Source organism: Aspergillus ambiguus, assembly GCF_047715705.1.
Source record: "Aspergillus ambiguus strain CBS 117.58 unplaced genomic scaffold BDV59scaffold_31, whole genome shotgun sequence".
Taxonomy (NCBI): Eukaryota; Fungi; Ascomycota; class Eurotiomycetes; order Eurotiales; family Aspergillaceae; genus Aspergillus; species Aspergillus ambiguus.
Genome location: NW_027395544.1, coordinates 308,354 through 324,486, shown reverse-complemented (window position 1 = coordinate 324,486; position 16,133 = coordinate 308,354). Strand labels below are relative to the sequence as shown.

Here is a 16,133-nt window from a genome sequence, read left to right as displayed (position 1 = left end):
GACCTAATATCTGCTTACTAAAAGGGCTTGGCGTCACGTGTGGGGGGGTAAGGGTCACTTGACCTTTTGGAAAGGTCAAGTGGCCTGTGTACACCCCATACAGTATACTACTGGCTCTCCGCTTCATGACTAAACCCATCCCGACTTTCTCCCCCTCTCGTCTTTTCCCTTCTCAACCTCCTCTCTCTCTCTCCACTCTCCGCCACCCCGTATTCTCCCTCCCCATACATCTATCCCGTCTCATCCCTTCGCCGTCGACTCGGCCTCTTTGGCTGGTTCCTTCGTTCGAGTCGGTTCTCCATGCAACGCTGGTGAGATTTCCTCTCCCGCATTGCCATGGCGTCGGTATCGCCACCCAAACCGTGGGAGAGGGCTGGCGCTTCGGCTGGTGGTAGGTGTTCGACCACCACATCGTTTCTTCGTTTCCGATCCCTGTTCGTTCATGCTGATGGTGTTGACTAACAGGAACCTCGTTGGCAGCCTCACCCGCCGCTAGCCCGGCCGCTTCCACGACCATGTCCTCGACCAACTCTACGTCGGCTCCGACCGCGACCACCGCGGCCGCTACCACCTCCTCAGCTGCGCCCGATCTCCCCTCTCGCCCCAACGCTCTCAACTCCGTTGTCAACCGCACGGCCTCCAACTATTCGCCCTACGGAGCCTCCCGCTTCGGCACGAGTCCCTACGGGGGCTATGGGGGCTACGGCAGCTACTCGTCGCCATACTCCCGCTTCGGCACGATGGGAGGTATGGGCTCGATGTACGGTGGCTACGGAGGCTATGGTGGCATGTACGGCGGCATGGGGGGAATGGGGGGCATGTACGGCGGTATGCCGGGAGATCCCAATGATCCCAACAGCTTGACGAATTCCTTTGGTCAGAGCACCCAGGCTACCTTCCAGATGATTGAGAGTATCGTCGGTGCCTTTGGTGGGTTCGCTCAGATGCTGGAGAGCACGTACATGGCGACACACAGCTCCTTTTTCGGTATGTATTGTCCCTCCTGTTTCATGGCGCGTGTCACTTGCTAATGGACGACTCAGCGATGGTATCGGTCGCGGAGCAGTTTGGAAATCTGCGCAACACCCTGGGCTCCGCCCTGGGTATCTTCACGATAATCCGATGGTTCAGAACGTTAATCGCCAAGATCACCGGCCGTCCCCCACCGGCAGACGCGACGGCTCTCACCCCCTCCGCCTTCGCAGCGTTCATGAACGGTCGGTCCTCCCCGGCCACCCTCCCGGACGGTTCTCCCGCGCCTCCGAAGCCCTCAAAGAAGCCGTTCTTCATGTTCCTGATCGCCGTCTTCGGTCTTCCCTACCTGATGGGTAAGCTCATCAAGGCGCTTGCCCGCTCGCAAGAAGAGCAGCGCAAGCAGCTGATGCTGGGACCGAACGGGGAGCCCTTGCAAGGTCAGGGCGCCCCGCTGGACCCGTCGAAGCTTGACTTCTGCCGCGTACTCTATGATTACACCCCCGAGTCGCAGGACAGTGCTGGCATCGATCTGGCGGTGAAGAAGGGCGACATTGTTGCCGTGCTGAGTAAATCCGATCCGATGGGTAACGCATCGGAGTGGTGGCGCTGCCGCGCCCGCGACGGTCGTGTCGGATACCTTCCCGGCCCCTACCTCGAGACTATCCAACGCAAGCCCCAGCAGGCGGCCATCACGGCCAGCAGCCAAGCCGCCTCCCGCAGCAACAGCATGAAGGCTAGTGTAACCGATGCCGCACCCGCAGACGATGCCAAGAAGCCCCAGCTTAACGGCAAGATGGGTGATATCTCTCCCGAGAGCTTCCAGAAGAGCGCGTTCTACACCTGAGCCGGACTGCATCCCTGATCTTCCACGCACATTTTTAGTCCCGTAGCCGGGACGTTGATTCGCTTGTATCTTATACTATGGAGACACGGTCATGACCTTCTTCCACCTATACCATCACTTACTTTGTCTTGTTCACTATCGGATGTTACAGCGTTGGGTACTTGCGTTTGGACTTACATCACTGGTATTCTTCTTTATTTCTGCATTTCCTATCATTCTACACGTTCCAGCGGAAAGCCGACGATTCTGATTTCCTTTCTTATTCCGGTGTAAGGTACTATGCTACCTGGTTATGGAAGACAAAATTGTAGATCTGATCATTCAACTTCTTATCTTCTCGCAGTAAGCTTCCTGTACAGGATGATGATCTGTCACAGTCGCCAAGCAGACGGGGTGACCGCACACCCCCCCTTGGCTCCAACGGCAAATATTTTACCAGGGCCGAGACTAAAATCTCCTGCATGCACGATTTGCATCACGATGCATGATTAAATGGACCTGTTGCTGCCCAATCTCTGCGGTCTGAGCGTATCCTACATGGTGTTGAAACTACTCCAGTCTAACGAATCCTTCAGTCTAGGTACTTCGACGAGATACTTTGCAGTTTTAGATCGAGTTGCGCATACACTAGTTAGCTGATTAATGTCCGTGGTGTTCGCAGTAGAAGCCCCAAGCTACACTTGTTCCAAGATTCTCCTCTTATAACCACATCCATACGTAATTCCAGAGTGCCTCGACAACCACCAACACCGTAGCACCAACCTTTACCCCCTACAGAGAACAAACCACACGGCATCCAAGCCAGCACGAGGCTACCCAGACGCAGCATTCTTCAAGACACAGCCTACAAAGTCCACCAGAAAAGAAACGAGGAAAAAGTCTCCGTCCCAACTCCCCCAGGCACGATCGTACTTAATAAGGTTGGCCAGATGCACCTAGGATCTCGATCCTGCCGCCCGGTTGCCTCGTCTACTACAGTTCGCACAGAGGTCGATCTCGTACTGCTCCCTCCGCCTGCCGCATCGCATTCCTCGAAGCGAGCCGAGCCCTCCACATCGCCGCCATGTTTCATCTTCCCCAGTGACGGACGGCAAATGCATGCACCTGCAGCCGCCAGCCCATTAAGCTTTCTTCACTTTGTCAATTTCCTTTCCCACATGCCAGTCGTATAGGCGTAGGCGTAGGCATAGGCGGAGATGGTCGACGAGCTTTTATATGGCGTACGGCGTACTGGCAAACCCCGCAACGCCCCGGACCCCCCGAGGACCCGGGAGGCGGCGGCGGTAGGGGTTGATCTGGTCTGGTGACGTGACAGCGTCGATCGCGCCCCGTGCGATCTTTTGACGTTGGCGTTGGCCTACGTCGATCGTGGCGGATGGGTCGCGCTTCCGCGTTCCGGACTCCTTGGTTGTGGATAGCGGATCGGAGTCAGGGCTGTCTGTCTGTCTGCTTGGCCGCCTGTCATGTCAGTCGCCTCGTCGGCTATGCATGTGCGGGTACATCGCGACTGTCGTTGGGTGGTGGGTGTTTGTTGGCTGTCGTGTTTCTTTGCGCGGGCCGGGCGTGCAGAAGGGTCGAGGGCAGGTGGCGTGGGTGAGTCTGGAACTGGTTAGGTCGTTTGTCTTCAGATATGTGCGGTTTGTAGATGTAGGAAGCGCGGTATAGTACAAGAGGTTGGATGTACTTGTGGATGGGGATGATCAGTGCAGGAGTAAGTAGTTCTGGAAGTACTGTGCGCCATATCGTGCCGTGCCGTGCCATTACATGAGATTCGTTTCGTCCATGTCCACGAAAGAGAATACCAAGACCTACTGGAGATGATCTTTCCCGGAAATGTTCAAGCCATAGATGGTCTATATAGTCGGCATTCTGAGAGAGAGTAGAGGAAGCAAAAGGCAAATGAAGATAGGAGGAAAAGGTCGGGGGAAAGAAAAAAGTGCTACAAAGCGCATGGCAAGCTGATGCATGAGAAGAGTTGCTGGAAATCATGAAAACGGAAGTCAAAGTCGACATATCCTAACATCATACCGGTACGGCGCGCAGTCGAGACGAGATGGATGAACGAATCGCTACCGGCTGCCGTTGCCGTCGTCCGTGGCCGAGGTGAATCCGGACATGGACTTTTCAAGCGTCTGGTGCAGGGCGAGGAGGCGATCCTGGAACAGTGTGAGCTCGCTCCAGGGATCGTCCGCCGCCTCGGGCTCGCCCACGGGCTTTGGCGTGTCATTCGGAAGGCTGGGGCTGAGGGTCGTGGACAAGGATCGCGAGTCATCCAGCTCGGCGTCGGGGTTGGGATCGAACTTGGTGTCATCTAAGCGGTTTCGCCATCGTCAACTTCCGTCCCGGCGAAGCTTCAACCGGGGTGCACCCTGGACGCACGATCTCGAACAGGACCGACAGAGAGGGGGCGAAGGGGGTGCAGTCTTACGGGGAAGAGGTTGCATTTCTGGCAATGGGGACAGGGTCGAGCCTCTGTCGTCTGGGTCGGGCGTATAGCAGCTCATATCGGATGGGGTTTCTGGCGCTCCAGAACGAGGCAGTTAAATAAACGTGAACAAGCCCATGAGATTGAAAAGACCGCAGTCACGGTAATAGTAGAGACCTACCTGGTTCGGGGCTTGTAGAATGAATGGTCTCCTCCGGAGGGAGTTGGCTGGCGACGTCCTTGTCCCAGCTTGTGCCGTATCTACGCACGAAGCGGGCAATCCGTTTGGAATCGACTTCCTGGCCGCCAACTCGAAAGGCGGTTTGCTTGCCGCGGGCCGCGCGTTTCTGCTGTTTCCGGATCATCACATGGACCTCCTTCGCTTTGATGTTCTTGCGAATGTGCCATGCTGCGAGACGGTCTTTGTACTGCTTTTCTCTAGAAAGGCCTGAATGTTAGGGGGTGTCTATCATAACCCTAATTCGTCCGAGACGCAGGGAAAAAGAAAACAAGAAAAAAAGAAATCACTGCAAGAATTACGACGCACTGTCCTCGGTTTCTTCCGATGGAGGGCAGGGAGGCTTTCTCAGCAGCTGATGGTAGAAATGGTACGGAGTAGGGAAAAGAAGGTAGGAAAGAAATGGATGATATACGATGCAACGAAATTGTACTCTCGCTCCATGATGCGCTTGACATCTCGGAGCTTCAGCTGGTCATCACGATAGAGCTTTTCAATGACGGGCCGGTATTCTTGCCAGTCATCAGATCGACGAGGACGAAAGATGGCGGAGGACGAGGAGGATGAAGAGGCCGACAGAGCGGACGGAGGGACGGAGCCACCCATCATGAACAGATCACGCCAGGCGGCCTGTCTCTCATACTCTGACGGATGAGGCGGAGATCGGGGTGATATAAGTAACGGAGATGAAACCAACAGCGAAGATCAGATGGGGGGAGGATGATAGAGTTCGCAGGGAGGGAGGAATGGGGGATATTACATCAAGGGAGATTGGGAGATTGGGGGGAAGAGGAGGAGAAAAGAAGAGACGGAGAAGACGATATAGTTGGGCTGTGAGCAAATCCGGTCGTCTGTGACAGACAGTCGAGGCTGATAGAGACCCAAGATCGGTTGAAGCCGTAAGAGAAGGCGAAGTATGCAGGTCGGTAATGATGGGGTGATTGACGCTGTTGGTATGTATGGGGAGTATGGGAATTTGTATGTACTGCCAACCAGACGGTGCCAGCAAAGAGCAGGAATCTTAATAAGGATGAGAGGGTCGTACGGAGAATTAGTATAAGGATAATGGCAATAATAATAATAATAATAATAAATGAATATGGATTATGGCAAGAAACAGTGTCAAGGAAAACGCAAAAAGCGTCCGCCTATCATCCCAAGAGCAATAATAATGGGAAAAAAAATAATAATCAAATAAAAAAAAAATAAAATAATAATAAATTCGAAATCAATAATGCAATCTTCTGGCACATGAAAAAAAGAAAGAAAAGAAAAGAGAAAAAAGAAATAAGTAATGTAATGGGTACTGTAACCGCCGTACTCAGTCAGGTACTCCCCAAGTACCAGCACCACCATAAGCACGAAGTACTTCGGGTCTTCTGCATCCCACAGGGCAACCAGAAAAGTACCTCCTCCGAACAACAGCCGCCTGCCTGTTTGGGCGACCTGCGCCTGGAAACGCCCGCTTTCCTGCTTCCCCGACCCAATCACGCTCTCTACTTGGGCTCCTCCCGAGGTCCGTGTACTTTTGACACGGTGGTAAGCATCTCGACTTGTGGGAGCGAACGTGGAGCGACTGACGGTGAGACTGCCAGCTATGTACCATTACAATCGATCAAGATCAAGTCCTCAAGCTTAGTCGTTGCATTTCTGTCTCTCGCTCTGGATCCATCGGGGCAGCGGTAGGAATCGGATTCATTACGGCTACACTTGACGTACGTACTGCGTACATCATCACAGCCGAACTAAAGCCAACTAACGAGGCGCTGGGTCTGGTCGAACACACTGACCTCCTGGGACTCCGCTGGAGAATAAATCCACATCAGTGCCTCCAGACGGGGGACGGGTATTTCCTCCCCAGAAAGCCAACGCTGGTTGGGAAAACATAATCGCCCCCGAATAGAGCAAACACCACGACGACCACCACCACCTCTTCCATCGTCTCATCAGAGGGAAAGGGATGGGGGGTTAAAAAGGGGTCGAAATGTGGTCTCCTTCCCAAACGGTCATCCTCCGTAAGTCTCCTACCGGTTGGAGGCCTTGAACGACCCGGCTGGACGCGACGCGCTTTGCAGGATCCCTTAGTCAGTCCAACCCGGAGGCAAGTGATATCTTAGTCGTCGTGTGTGCATGCGCCATTTCTGCAGGTGCAACTTTCGAGGATCATAGCCAGGCTTCTCCTGTCCTATCCCTGACCGATCCTTTGCCCGGGACCTTGCCCCAGGGGAGATGGCCCATTTTGTCGACGGTGACCGGGATCGGCCTTAGCTTTGTTCTCTCTCGGGGTTTCAGGAGGATCTGAGGCACTGTTTCACTTGCTCTGACCACGGCAAAAATACAATCGGATGTCGAAGAATCTACGGAAGAAAACTCCGTATGGGATCGAGTTCTTTTTTATCATTATTGCTCCTGCTACGGAAATCCCTCAACTACTCCGTCCCAGCCGCTTTCTACCGGCTGTATCTCTTCGTGTCGACCTTTAATTTAACCCAATCAAGCAAATCCCCCCTCCAATTCCAGGTGGCAAAGGTTGGGCCTTGGATGAGGCCTGAGCTCTCCTAGTTCTCCCATTTAGCTGAACCTTCCGGCCGTCGGCTGCCCCGCCGATGGGCCCTCCAAGTCTCGAAGTGACAAGATCATTACTATCGGAATCTGACCCTCACTCTGAATAGGGCGTCGCGGCCAAGTGTCCCGACTGTCGAGGGCGAGCTGATCAGCCGTTCGTTCCCGGCCCTCCAAGAGGTACCAGCAATCTGCCGAAAGTACGCTGTACCTTATATGCTGTAGTCATGTAACTCCTTACTGCGTTCAGATGGGACGAGGATCAGGAACGTCGGGCCGTCACCGTAGCGGTCCGCCATCCGTTTAGTGTCCGTTCAGGGTCTAACAAAGGCCCATCGCTGGATGGACTAAGTTCATCGGTAGAGTTAGTAAAAAAATCTCCGAATGACAAATTCCTGATACTACTGCGCCACGTCCCATGTCGCGCGAACTAGTGGAATTCATCCCTTCAATCAGAATCTCTACGCACACTATGTACAAACCCTTCAAAGACTTTCTCAGCTCACAACTCTCACGACTACCGAGTTACGGCTAGCTGAAGTCCAAGGAAATGGCGAATATGCATCGACGGCACAGGGCAATCTAGCCTCCGGGATACCGCCATCTCAGGGACATCCTGGAATCACCCATGCCCAGTCTCCATGCTTGTACCACAGCAGACTCCCTCAAGCTGGGGTACGCCGCCCTCATCTCCCACGACGGGCGCACAGAACAGCGAGTCTGCGACCGAGGAGCGGCTTGTCCCCCGGGTTTCCGCCAGCGTGTGGCACCCTGATATCGACAGATAGCAAGCTACCGCAATGGCGGGTTCTGCCAGATCCGTGTCACATTTGCTCGTTCGTCAAATGCGCATGATGGACGAGGCCGCATCCAAATGGGACACCACAATCCATGACATGGGCACTCTCGGTTCCCTCCGTTCTGGAATCTGTCAGGTATGACAGGCGCACGTCCTTCCTCGATTTGGCAGGTGGTTAACGCTGCATACCATCGGACGGGAAGTCCATGAGGTGCGGTGTCATCGAAGATACGCAGAAGCCAATTCCACTCTTCTCGGCTTCGACATACTGTGGAGTGAGCGAGGGACGGTTGGGAGGAGATGGAAAGGTGCTCTATTCGCTTCTTGTTGAATTGCAACAACCCGTCCGTAGACAGATAGCATGCAGAGTATTGACGTTCAGCTCACCACCGACACGCACGTCGCGAGGAACGTTTGAGTATACGCGGAACCGAGGTAGGTCGATCTAGGTTTCCCTGGTATCCATGCCGACTCCCGACACACAGGGTAAGGTAACCTCCCGAGACCTGCGGCTTGTGAATCGCCTTGTATTATACAGTACCTGTGTATGTATTCGAAAATAAAATAAAGTCATTCATGCCATCGCGAGCTTTCAACAAAGAAACAAAGGCCCTCGCTGCGGCATGCATGTAAGGGTCACGATCTACCTAAAACACCCCCCTTCACAGAAGGAGCCATATGTGACAAGGCAAACTGACAGTCCGCTTCACCCAATGTCAGGCGCCAAATTCCCCGCGCTACATGAGAGAGGGTCTTAAGGGGGAAAGAAATATATTAACTTTCGTCGTCAAGAATTGTCTCTCCTTCATCCTCTTCCCGCCCTAGCATCGAGGGGTTCAAATTCCCCCGGACGCAGGAGACCGAGTTTCGCGGCGGATGATCCAACAGCAATTGGCTAGGTTACAGACATCGCCTCGTCAGGAAACTCTAATAGAGTCGGTTGCGTTATTGTTCGAAGCGACCATCCACCCCTGGAGGGCGCTAAAGACAACCGGCGCACGCAGGGATGAACCGACTTTCCTCGTGTGGCCGGGAGCGGCCCGAGACATCCCGTTCCTCGTTGACGTGTTAGATCATCCTGGATATCTGTATAACATTACGGACCCAGCGCCATGGATCCGTGGTATGTTCAAACCGTGGTGGCTGCGTCTTTAGTGTCGCCTGGCCATTCCTTTCTCCATCCGCGGTGGGTTTCAATCGTCCTTTTGTCCTTCCGGTGTGGCTTGCATCCACCATTGTGCCCTCGGCACCCACGGTTGTTGTCTTTCCCTTTCTGGGAACCTGGACGTTATTGAAAAGCGAGGGTGAAACGGCATGCGCTGGAATCATGTGGGTCATGACTACCATGCGGAGCAATCCAACCCCAGTACTAGAAGGCCGGATTCTCCTACGAGAGCGAATGCGTCAGGTCGAATAGCATTCTGGAACTAATGGACGATCTCCCGTCAGTTCCAAAACCGAAGCCCGTATGCTGTAAGAGCTCGTGGAGATTCCAGATTCCAGTAGTGACCGTAAACCCTGCTACCATCATGTGCACTAACACGTCCGTGTGCCATCCGTCTCACCTCATACCCATGTGTTTCCCTTCGGAATTTCTTCGTTTTTGGATGGATGCTGGGTGGGATCACGAGGCCCCCCTAAAGACACAATCACACCCGAAATCACAGTAAATAGTGTTATTGGAAGAATGATACCTGGTCTCTTGGCACATTACCAGCTACTGTAATGTAGTGTTGATCACTTGCGGTTCCACGCAGAGCGAGACACTCATTGACGGAGAGGCGAGCAGCTACGCGAGCGTGACGCAAGGGTCAAAAGGATCGGACCGTTGAGATATCACTGGTCCGGTTGGAGACCAGATGAATGTGATGCCCAACCTGTCATCAAGCTAGATCCGCTCTATTCGGGGAAGGATACGCGACGGAGTCAGCTGTGGGTGTCATGGATCGACCCCTGAAAGCTGTGCAGCCATGGTCTATTCCCACTTGATTGGCCTTCGCTCTGGAGACTGCAGGTCTAGCCAGCGACAGGAGGGTCGCGCTAGTCGCAAAGTCAAGCGCAAGGCCCATTTGGGTAAAAGGGACGGCGTCACCTAGGGCTGAGACGCGTTGGAGATGACTAGGACGCATCAATCTACGCCATAGACGACCTCTATTTCTTCGGCGGGCTGGCTGTTGTCATCCGGGCTTGTTCCCCAGCTGCCACCGCCGCGGCCGCCACAGCAGCAGAGTTACTTGACCCAGCGCTAGCAACGTTGCTTGCATGGGCCAGTAAGAACTTGCAACAGGTGAGTGTGTATTTGCAGGCACGCGTCCAGGTCTCGTCATTCTGGTTGAAGCCCAGCTTGATACTGGCATCGCCAATCTTTTCCCGTCTGATCACGTACGGAAGTGAAAGGCCCCCAGTCGCCATGCCACCATGGCCACGACGGGTGGAAGACACAGGCGCCGGATTCTTCTCCACAAATTCCCCAAGTTGACGTAAGCATTCCAGAAACGCCACCATTCCTGCGTCAAACCGGCGGTGTAGCCAGGGGAGACTTAGCGGCAGGTCTCCAGAGGAGAAGAGGTCGAGATAGGTTATCTTGACTGGACCTGATGTAGTCGCAGTGAGTCCACTGATTGCAGATTGAGTGGGCGACGATTGAGGATAGTCGAGCTTTTCGATCCGCGACATCGACCCCATTGGTTTCAGCTGGTATCCTTGAAACTGGAAGCCCAATTTATCGGCAATTGTGGCTAGAAGTAGTACCGTCTGTCCCCAAGCTGCATTGATCTCAGGCCAATCTACCGAAGGATTAGTGAGACGCCCCAGCCGCAGGCCGTTGATAGTCCCAAAATATCCATCATGGCCGATGCAGAACGCGTCGTTGTAGACGTTGGTACGCTGTAACCTTTCAAGTTGTCGAGCATCATGATCGTATCTCATATTGAGCGCATCCCGCTCATTCTGGAAGTCTGCCAGGGTAAGGGCAAAGGCGTTTCGTTCCCGCCAAAAGTTTTCCTCCTCCATATCCAATTCGCGTGACTCTTCTTCCAGACGACCGATTTCTTCGTCCAAAGCCGCCTTTTCTTTTTCGAGTGAAACCAATTCCGCAAAGGCGGACTGTTCTGCCTCCATGGTCTCCTTGAGAGATTTTTCGGCGGCCTCGAGCTCCTCCGCCGATGGGACTGACGAGTTTATATTGCGGAGGAAAGAAATGTACGCATCGCGCTCTTTGATCGCATCCCCCAGTCGTTTCCGGAGGCCGTCAACCAGCATCTCCGTGCATTCAGCACAGATGGGGTGGTCGATGTCCGAGCGAGAAGATATTATTTCAAACAGTCGACTAGTCCGTTCAACTTGGTCGGAAAACGACGTCTCATCCGCACCACTTTCGGCATTCTGGGTGTTCTTCGTTCGTATTCCGGAGCCATCCCCATTACCACCCGCGGGTGTCATAGGGGGTCCAACTTGCGACTCCGTGAGCATAACGAAAGACATATTGCCGCTATCGCCTCGTCCAATTCGCGCCGGATAGTTCTGGGGTCCGCGGCTCTGACGAGGGGCAGGAACCGACCGTCGATACACCGGTGAGTTGGTATTTTTGGACACGCGGTCGTAGAGGTCTCGTCTCTCTGGGGGATACGAAGATCGGGAAGTTGATCCAGTTGGTTCGTCCGTCAGCGTTTTACCTGTAGAGCCTAGAGGCAGAACGAAGTCCGTCAGTTTCGTTGTAGCAATGCCTAGATGGATGTTGGCTGCCGTACCGATAAGCAAGTCGAAGGCGGCGGGATTGAGCGACTCCAGAGAGCCATCCAGCTTCAAAGGAGTCCGACATTTCTGACAGTACATCTTGACGGGGGTTCGAATAGGGTATCCTATTCATTATGGGGTAAAGAAGGGCCAGAGAATGTTCCTGGGAAGTTGGAGATGAAGAGTGGACAAGGAGTGAGCGATGGGTTGCGGGAGACGTCACGTCATGCGGCAGTTCGCGCCAGTCCGCCTTCGGAGCTTGAGCTCGCCGCTCTGCTTCACTTGTTTACAATCAACCCCGGAGATCTACACGCCACATCCAAATCCAATACAATTGCTGGTGGACAAGGATTGAAAGTACATCCTTGGCCGTGTTTGCCCGAGATAATACGAGGAAGCTCATTGCCCTCGTTCCCATGTTGAGTGGCGCATCAGGATCGTTCCCTGTCGCAAATCCGTGAATCGGTACCCACATCCCGTTGAGGTCTTCTATCCTACTTGGACTCTTATGATTACTCCCTAGCAGGGCCATGTCTCTTCCATTTGACTAGAATTCTCTAACACCGTTCACCACCCCCGTCAAAGTCTGCGGTTGAACTCCTACATATCCCCGCCGAAGCCATGGAGAGTCCAACCAAAAGGCCCAGGCTGGATCTCGAACCAGAGCCGGAAGAAGAGCCGGACGGCATGGATTTGCAGGAAGCCCGGGCCCAAAACGATCTCCGATTAAAATCGATCTTTGAGAGTATCTTCGAAAAATACGGCAAAGATTTTACAGAGGTGGGAGACGAGATTGATCTGAACACGGGTGATATTGTGGTGAACAATGGGCATATATACACGATGAAGGAGGAGGACGACACGGGCGAAGGAGATGACGGTTGGCTGTCGGATGTTGCGTGTTCTTCGGTCTCAACGGCAAAGCAGGGTCAAGGAGACATGGATGAAGACGACGCACGACAAGAGATTATGGTGAAGGGCATTGCCGACTACATGGAGTCGAGATTTGGAAGACCCGGGCCCAGTTTCGCCGACACACAATTGCAGGAATCTCCAATAAAAAACAAGCCACAGAACGGCGTAACCGCATCGACGGGACGGCCAGAAGATGAAGAAGTGACCGCAGAATCCGAGGCGGACGACGACATGGATGCGGTCGTATTTGTCCCGATGAACGTCCAGAACGATCTAAAGGATTTGCATGGGTCCAAACAGATGACAGATCCTACGGAGACTGTCACAGAAAAAGCAAAACTCCAGGCTGGAACATCAACCCAGTCTGCAATCGGGTTATCTCAGCCCGTGGAGTCGATATGGCGCGTTCCTGAGATCGATGCAGACTTCTCTACGCCGATTTCGCGGAAGCCACGCCCGTCGGCCTCGTTCAGTGCCGTACGCTCTGCGTCTCCACCGGGAGCAGGCTCCCTCTGGGCATTGCCGTGGACGAAACCAAGACGGAATACCGACGTGGCAAGGAAGAGGAGCGCGAAAAAGGCTCGCAATACGAAGAAACATTATTCCAGTCCCGTCGTGTACGACTGGTCGTTTGCAGAGACCGCCGATGGAAGCGATTCCGATGACCCGTTGCAGGACGACGACAAACCATCTCCCACGCCTAGACGAGCTCTTACGATACGTGGGAAATGGGCAGGTTCAGGTAACTCAAGTGGTACAACAGATCGATGCGATTTTTGCAAGAAAACATTCACTCGCAATGATTACATCGCCCATCTCCGAGCGGTCGTTGGGTCGGCTTCTCCGGACGATCATCATGATCCAGTACAGGCAGTGCAGCAGTTATATGCGATTTCAAACGCGACGCCAGTTACGAATCTCGCTCCATCTAATACTTTTCGGGCCACAGACACGCAAAGTCTACAAAACGGTGTCACGGAGGAGCCTACACCTACGAAGCGTGCAAGACACGCTATGACTCCAGATGAAGCAAGATTAATTATGATTATGAGGCACGTTGAGGGGAAACCTTGGAAAGAGATTCTAAGCCATTTCCCGCACAAGAAACTAGACCAGCTCATCAAATGGAATCAAATACACTGGACTGAACGTTTAAGAGAACCCCCAGCCTTTTCCGGTCCTTGGTCAGAGGCGGAGCAGGAATCGCTGGACCAACTTCAAGACCAACGTGGTCTCCTTTGGTCAGATGTCCGTGCAGCGTTGCCCGGTCGTTTGTTTGCTGAAATTGAATTCGAGCTATTGCAACGATGGATTGGGGATGGTGAGTGGAGTAACCAACAGGAAACGAGGATAGCGGCAGATTCCGACCCAGGGCAAGGCAGACAGGCAACGGGATCGGATTCTTCCCCGTTACTGCAGGCAATTCACCCAGAAGTTGGTCATAAGTCTCCATAGTCACCCCCTTGATATTCGGCAACGGAACAGCCGCGGATGCAATCCGACCCACTTTCTGGCGTGTTCACAGGATGCCTTGAGCCAGAAACCACGCTTTGCGGCGGTATTACAAGCGGCCGCTTGTTATGACAGCACACCCTTGCGTAAAACTAGACAGGCTTAATTGGGCCTAATGTTGTGTCATTGCTCGTGTTCGTTAGTGCGCGTTCAGGACATCTTCAAGTTTCGTATCCACGGCGCCCCCAACGTCTCCAGCTTTGGCCCAAAATCTGGAAAGGTGCCTTGAGCCAGAGTCTGATAAGACCGTCACGATGCGATGACCAGGCCCTAGCTTCATTGCGGTCTTTACGGCTGCAAAGCCTTTTCATATCAGTTAGTAATAGCGAATCAATAAAAGAAAGATAAGGTGCCAGATGTGACTCACAATTCACCGCACTACTACTTCCTATGAAGATCCCATCCTTTTCCACCAACCATCTAGCCATTGCTAAAGCCTGCGCATCCGTCACTCTGACAGCATCGTCTACGAGCTCCTTTCCCGCCTCGAAATTGGCCGTTACACGGTTGATACCGATGCCCTCAACGATTGTATCGACCTGACGCCGTCTTCTTGTGCCCTCTCGCTCCTTGACATCAAACATGACGCCGTAACGAACCCTGTTATACAGGCCACTACCTTGCGGGTCGGCCAGAACCACGCTCAGATTCGGCAGCTTCGGCTTCAGAAAGAGTGCTACACCAGAAATGGTACCTCCGGTTCCTGCCCCCGCAACGAAAGCGTCCAGCGACCCGTTGCACTGAGCGTAGATCTCCGGCCCAGTTGCTGTGTAGTGGGCTCTCCAGTTAGCTTCGTTCTCGAACTGATCCGCGAAGAAGCCTCTGCCGCGTTTCGGCATCGGCACGTCTGGGGATTCCGAATCGGACGCAGAGGTGGAGGAGGCTGTGTGAGCATGAGCCAAAGCTCGCGCACGATTCACGAAGTTTTCTTTCTCCACGATAGGAGCCGGAGGGACTCGGTCCACAATAGCACCTAGTTTGAGGAGCAGATTGGACTTTTCAATAGCTTGGTCCGATGGCATACAACTATTGTCGGTGAGTGGTGGGCATAGTAGGGAGATACATAGGTAAAGCATACATATGAGCGAGGTAGCCCTTTGCCCGGGCTAAAGTAGCCAAGGAGATACCAGTTGAGCCGGAAGTTCCCTCGTAGATCGTGTCTCCCGAGTGAGGCGTCAAAATACCTAGCTCTTCCGCCTGGACGGATGTTAGAGTTCGTCCGACAGACAAGTTGGGAGACACACAATCTCGATCATGCTTAGAGCTACTCGATCCTTGGAGCTCTGACCAGCACCATTCAGAAACTACACAACCATTAGCCAGTACATCAGTTTCGTCCCGCGATTCACCCTACCTCGGCCTTTCCCAAGATCTCGCAACCCGTCGCATCTGACAAGGATTTGATCCGGAACAACGGCGTATTTCCAATGCAGCCCTCAATCCCATCCACAATCATGGGAGGTCCCGGCCTTGCCGTCAACGCATCCGTAGAGTCCGAGGTCTTCGACGGTGCACGCTGCCGCGCTTGGTACTCCCGCAGACGCTGCTCCAACTCGGGATAGAGGAGATCTTTGAACCCCAGAGTTAGAACGACCCCAGCCAGGAAGGCCGTGCCGATAAACACGCGCGAATGGTCGGTCATCCTAGGTGGCACACGATTGCGACGAGACAAGAACGGTAGAGCGCGAGTAGACGGTGAGGTCATTCCTAAAAGGGTCGGAGGAAAAAGCTCGGGCCGCATTTGCTCCGCCCGTCATGTTCGGCCGTTCTTGCGCTCGCGACCTCCCAACCACTTCTCTCTCTCTCTCTCTCTCTTCCTCAATCTTCCTTCGCCCTCAATCCATTCCCTCATGGATTCCCCCGTCCTCAACCAGCTGTTCCGGCAGCTCTTTCGGCATCCTCACTGCCAATCCCTCCGAGGTTCCTCCGCCCTGTGCGCTCGCCGGCCGAACAGTGTCCGTCTGCCGACCCCCTCCCGTCAACAATGTCGTCCGTTCCTCACGCGACGGTCACCGAAGAAGAAAACTGCCGATGATGGCAAGCTGTGGACCAAGCGCGGCGATTACCCGAAGGATATCATGGAAGACTGGAATTCCTGTCCTATGGTCACCGCAAAGGAACTGCGCCA

At 53.8% G+C, this 16,133-nt stretch overlaps 6 protein-coding genes across 6 annotated transcripts; 2 read left to right on the top strand and 4 right to left on the bottom strand.

The window, feature by feature from the left end:
* The first annotated feature begins 238 nt into the window (after nt 1-238).
* Nucleotides 239-1,959, top strand: pex13 (peroxin PEX13). The gene is made up of 3 exons (XM_073697346.1): nt 239-391; nt 466-987; nt 1,044-1,959. Exons 1-3 carry the CDS (start codon nt 337-339, stop codon nt 1,817-1,819), a joined length of 1,353 nt encoding a protein of 450 aa, XP_073545396.1. The 5' UTR covers nt 239-336; the 3' UTR covers nt 1,820-1,959.
* Nucleotides 1,960-3,083: 1,124 nt separating this feature from the next.
* BDV59DRAFT_92798 (uncharacterized protein) lies at nt 3,084-3,718 on the bottom strand. The gene is made up of 2 exons (XM_073697350.1): nt 3,488-3,718; nt 3,084-3,418 (listed from the first exon to the last, which is right to left on the bottom strand). Exons 1-2 carry the CDS (start codon nt 3,558-3,560, stop codon nt 3,177-3,179), a joined length of 315 nt encoding a protein of 104 aa, XP_073545395.1. The 5' UTR covers nt 3,561-3,718; the 3' UTR covers nt 3,084-3,176.
* Nucleotides 3,687-5,347, bottom strand: BDV59DRAFT_92518 (Clr5 domain-containing protein). Its single transcript, XM_073697344.1, has 4 exons — nt 4,898-5,347; nt 4,426-4,682; nt 4,248-4,343; nt 3,687-4,130 (listed from the first exon to the last, which is right to left on the bottom strand). The coding sequence occupies exons 1-4, from the start codon at nt 5,089-5,091 to the stop codon at nt 3,889-3,891; spliced, it is 789 nt and encodes a 262-aa protein (XP_073545394.1). The 5' UTR covers nt 5,092-5,347; the 3' UTR covers nt 3,687-3,888.
* A 4,245-nt stretch (nt 5,348-9,592) lies between these two features.
* BDV59DRAFT_92698 (beclin 1) lies at nt 9,593-11,837 on the bottom strand. Its single transcript, XM_073697347.1, has 2 exons — nt 11,593-11,837; nt 9,593-11,526 (listed from the first exon to the last, which is right to left on the bottom strand). Exons 1-2 carry the CDS (start codon nt 11,675-11,677, stop codon nt 9,995-9,997), a joined length of 1,617 nt encoding a protein of 538 aa, XP_073545393.1. The 5' UTR covers nt 11,678-11,837; the 3' UTR covers nt 9,593-9,994.
* A 1-nt stretch (nt 11,838) lies between these two features.
* BDV59DRAFT_92895 (Myb-like DNA-binding domain protein) lies at nt 11,839-14,358 on the top strand. Its single transcript, XM_073697351.1, has one exon. The coding sequence runs from the start codon at nt 12,200-12,202 to the stop codon at nt 13,946-13,948; it is 1,749 nt and encodes a 582-aa protein (XP_073545392.1). The 5' UTR covers nt 11,839-12,199; the 3' UTR covers nt 13,949-14,358.
* On the bottom strand, nt 14,047-15,684 carry BDV59DRAFT_92439 (putative cysteine synthase). The gene is made up of 5 exons (XM_073697343.1): nt 15,360-15,684; nt 15,250-15,309; nt 15,084-15,202; nt 14,373-15,031; nt 14,047-14,308 (listed from the first exon to the last, which is right to left on the bottom strand). The coding sequence occupies exons 1-5, from the start codon at nt 15,645-15,647 to the stop codon at nt 14,145-14,147; spliced, it is 1,290 nt and encodes a 429-aa protein (XP_073545391.1). The 5' UTR covers nt 15,648-15,684; the 3' UTR covers nt 14,047-14,144.
* Nucleotides 15,685-16,133: the final 449 nt, after the last annotated feature.